This window comes from Seriola lalandi, unplaced genomic scaffold (assembly GCF_002814215.2).
Source record: "Seriola lalandi dorsalis isolate HSWRI2012SDOR001 ecotype SW California unplaced genomic scaffold, Sedor1 jcf7180002054837, whole genome shotgun sequence".
NCBI lineage: Eukaryota > Metazoa > Chordata > Actinopteri > Carangiformes > Carangidae > Seriola > Seriola lalandi.
Genome location: NW_019525390.1, coordinates 127,533 through 130,836, shown reverse-complemented (window position 1 = coordinate 130,836; position 3,304 = coordinate 127,533). Strand labels below are relative to the sequence as shown.

At 47.7% G+C, this 3,304-nt stretch overlaps 1 protein-coding gene across 1 annotated transcript; it reads right to left on the bottom strand.

Moving 5' to 3' along the window:
- Positions 1-355: 355 nt before the first annotated feature.
- Positions 356-3,068, bottom strand: LOC111670145 (protein phosphatase 1 regulatory subunit 3C-B-like). Its single transcript, XM_023426746.2, has 2 exons — positions 2,884-3,068; positions 356-2,483 (listed from the first exon to the last, which is right to left on the bottom strand). The coding sequence occupies exons 1-2, from the start codon at positions 2,895-2,897 to the stop codon at positions 1,454-1,456; spliced, it is 1,044 nt and encodes a 347-aa protein (XP_023282514.1). The 5' UTR covers positions 2,898-3,068; the 3' UTR covers positions 356-1,453.
- Between the last annotated feature and the right edge of the window lie 236 nt (positions 3,069-3,304).

The window sequence follows — 3,304 nt, the reverse complement described above, 5'->3', positions numbered from 1 at the left end:
AGTCCGACGTGTGGTTCGGTCAAATTGCATGTAGGCGGTTCCAATTTTGTGTTTTCTATTTTTGTTGTGGGGAGTACGCGTTTGTTTACTTGTTTGTATATTTTCATCACTCACTGTAAATGTACTCCTACTGCCTTATTTTGAAATTGCACAGTGGGACAGTGTTGTATAAGTAAAACAGACCGAGTGAGAAAGTTCTAGAGCTAATAAATGTTTATTTTTGGGTTTTTTTTTTCAAAATAAAGCTGCACATTTTAGAGCGGCCTCATATTTTTGTTGTTTGTTTTTCTTGATGAGTTGTTCATCAACAATTATCAACCGAAACATCGCAAACAAAGAGCTCAGGAGTCGTTAATATTTTCGCACAAATATAGAAATTTATTTCAGAAAGGGAAATACATGACTGACATGGTGCATGTCAGCAACACACACCTTCAAGTGAAGCACAAAATGCTTTCTTCTCTTCACAGTGAGAAAAAACAAAATATATAGATTGTTTCAAAGAAAACTATCACTTCCAGCCACACGTACTGTACACTCATCACTGAATTGCACTTGTGAAAACAAGCAAAACAAAAACATTCGCTCTTTACACCATTTTCTTTCTTGACATACCGTAACCACAGAAATATCCAAACATCCTCCCTTTCAACACAGACAATCACATGCAGAGTCTCTCTTTTGACACATCTGTTGATAGCAGCTCGGTTCCTTAACAAACATACCTCAAAATTATATCATCCAAACAGTTTTCATCACACAAATGTGCACTTTCAGGAGGAGGGAAAGAAAAGGGTTGCATGACTCAAATTTTTTAAAAATGAAGGCAATTTTGAATCACGTAAAAAAATTTTCTCATTTGAAGAAGGTGCGAAAGTTTAGTGTGCATTTTCTTTTTTCATTAGAAATGAATCAGCTGTATTTCCTTGTAGTAGAGAAGCATTTTGTCGCCATGCACTCCCTGTACTTTCCCTTCAATATGAAGGACTTAATCAGCTCCATTTCCACTTCTTCAGTTGACAGACGTCACATTGAGAGGGACATCTCAATCAGTGCATATTTAACCAGATACATCGGGCCCTCAGACAGGGCTTAACATTTGTCTGTATTTTAGTGGGCAGGCACTCTAAAGAAGGCACATTAATATTTTACAAGAGAGGAACATGTGAAACACGACAGATCTCCCCCATAAATGACTCGTTCTCCGACCACAGTCCATCAGGACTCTCAGGCCTGACGACCACGCTACAGCAACAAAAAAAAAAGCAGGTCAGTTGGACACGATACAGTCGGGCTTCTGTCTGGTTTGTGCACTTCCTCTGCTGGTTACTTCAAGGTTGTTTGCTTCAGTTTAGTCTCTGGCCCAGAGCCAGGCCTCCGCTGGATTCAAACTGAATGCCCCGTCAGTGTCTGAACTTATTTCAGTACCGTTTTAGCGAACCCTCCGATGCTTTCACCAATAAGGCACTGTGTTTTCGATCTGACCCCAGCTCTGCCAGCCGGGGAAGAGTCCGCTGGACATGCGTGGGCTGCCGAACTGATCGAACTCCATCTCCAGCAGCTTCACGCCCCCGTTTTTCTGCTCCGAAGGTTTCTTTTGCTCAACAGAAGTCGGGGGCGTCAGACTGTTCAGGTCCTCTCCGTTCAGGCCGACGTGCTTGAGGACATAGTTCTTGCCGTCGTTATTGTCCCAGAAGGTCTGACCCTGGACCGTGAAGCAGACGCAGAACTCGACCCGGTTCTGCGGTGGGACGAAGGTGGGCAGTTCCAGCACGAACGCGAAGGTGTCAGAGTCCTGGCAGCCGTAGACGTTGTTCATGAAGGTGCACTCGACGTTGCTGAAGCTGGCCCACGAGTCGAAGGTGGCACGCACCTGCACCGACTTCTCAAACCCAATGTTCCGGACCTTGATGGTGCCGGTCAGCGAACGCTCCTGCAGCGAGCAGTTCTCCAAGCAGACCGAGTTCTGAATCAGGCGGTTCCGGAAGTCCAGGTAGTCGGCCGAGGGCTGCTTAAAGTCCAGCGCCAGGCTGCGCACGGAGCTGATCTTTAGATCCATGGTCGCCGCTTCCAGGTCCGTCATATCGAACTGCAGCTCCTCCGTGATCCCCCCGCAGCGCTTGTTCTGATACGGCTCGTCATCGAACTTGGAGAAGACGTGGATGGCGGTGAGTGACATGCCCTTGGTGTCGGCGAACACCACCCTCTTCTTGCCTGCCTTGTTGTTGTTCCAGGTCACGCAGCTACCGTCGGCCGCCGCTCTCTGCTGGCTGCTGAGGCAGGGCCGCAGGGGTTTGTAGAGCTGCTGGTTGTGGCAGCGGGCAGTGGACTGGTTGACCCGGTTCTTGGCCCTCTGCAGCTCCTCGTACGAGCTGAGGAAACCTCGGAGGGGCGGCGGAGAGTGGCTGATGTAGAACCTCATAGCCACATCCATCGGCATCACTGGGCCAGGCATCGCTGATGGACTGAAAGACCTGAGCACGCTGAGGGAGGGGAAGGAGAAAGGGAGAAGGGAGGTGGTGAGAGAAGGAGGGAGGGAGAGAAGGAAATTGAGAGAAAATTTGAGGGAGGTAGAGAGAGAGAGAAAGGTGGAGAGATTAGAACACCAGGCACTGTATGCAATTTAAAAAAAACTTCCCTTTTTTCTTTTTGTTTGATGAAACTCATCACCTTCATACTGTGCAACATCAGCCCAGTGAAACGCCCCAGTTTGACGGCATATACATCGGGTTTCACAATGACTCAGCTGCACAGACTTTATACACAAATAAACCCTGATCTGACTTAAGACCATCCACTTAAAAAAGGCACAATAGATTCATTCTGGTGTGACGTAAGTCACTTTTGCAAAACCTTGACCGAGCTTTCATCTGTGATCCTTACCTTGCAGCACTCATGGAAAAAAGAAATAAACAGTCCCAAGAGAAAAGTGTTGTAAAAGCGTTCGGTCCGTCTGACTTCTGAGATCTACAGAGCAGCTTTTTCTAACAGTGCATGCTGTCGTCACTCCCCCTCTTCTTCCTGCTCGCTCTCGCTCTCCTGCTGCCTCTCAGTGCCGGGGGTTGCTCAGCACTCAGGGATTTCAACTGCCACATAGAGACAATTTGCATATTCTGTCATATGGTTCCTCAAACAGCCAATGGAAAGTTAGAGAAGTTCGTCGTCAGCCAATCAGAGCAGGTTTGACCTGGCTGCCGTCCAGCTGATAGGGGAGTGTCGCCTGCATGGGCCTCATGGTTGAGATGCCTCAGCCTGTTGCCTCAGCTGCTATTTGAGAAACATTATGGACCCCTGCTGGTGCTGG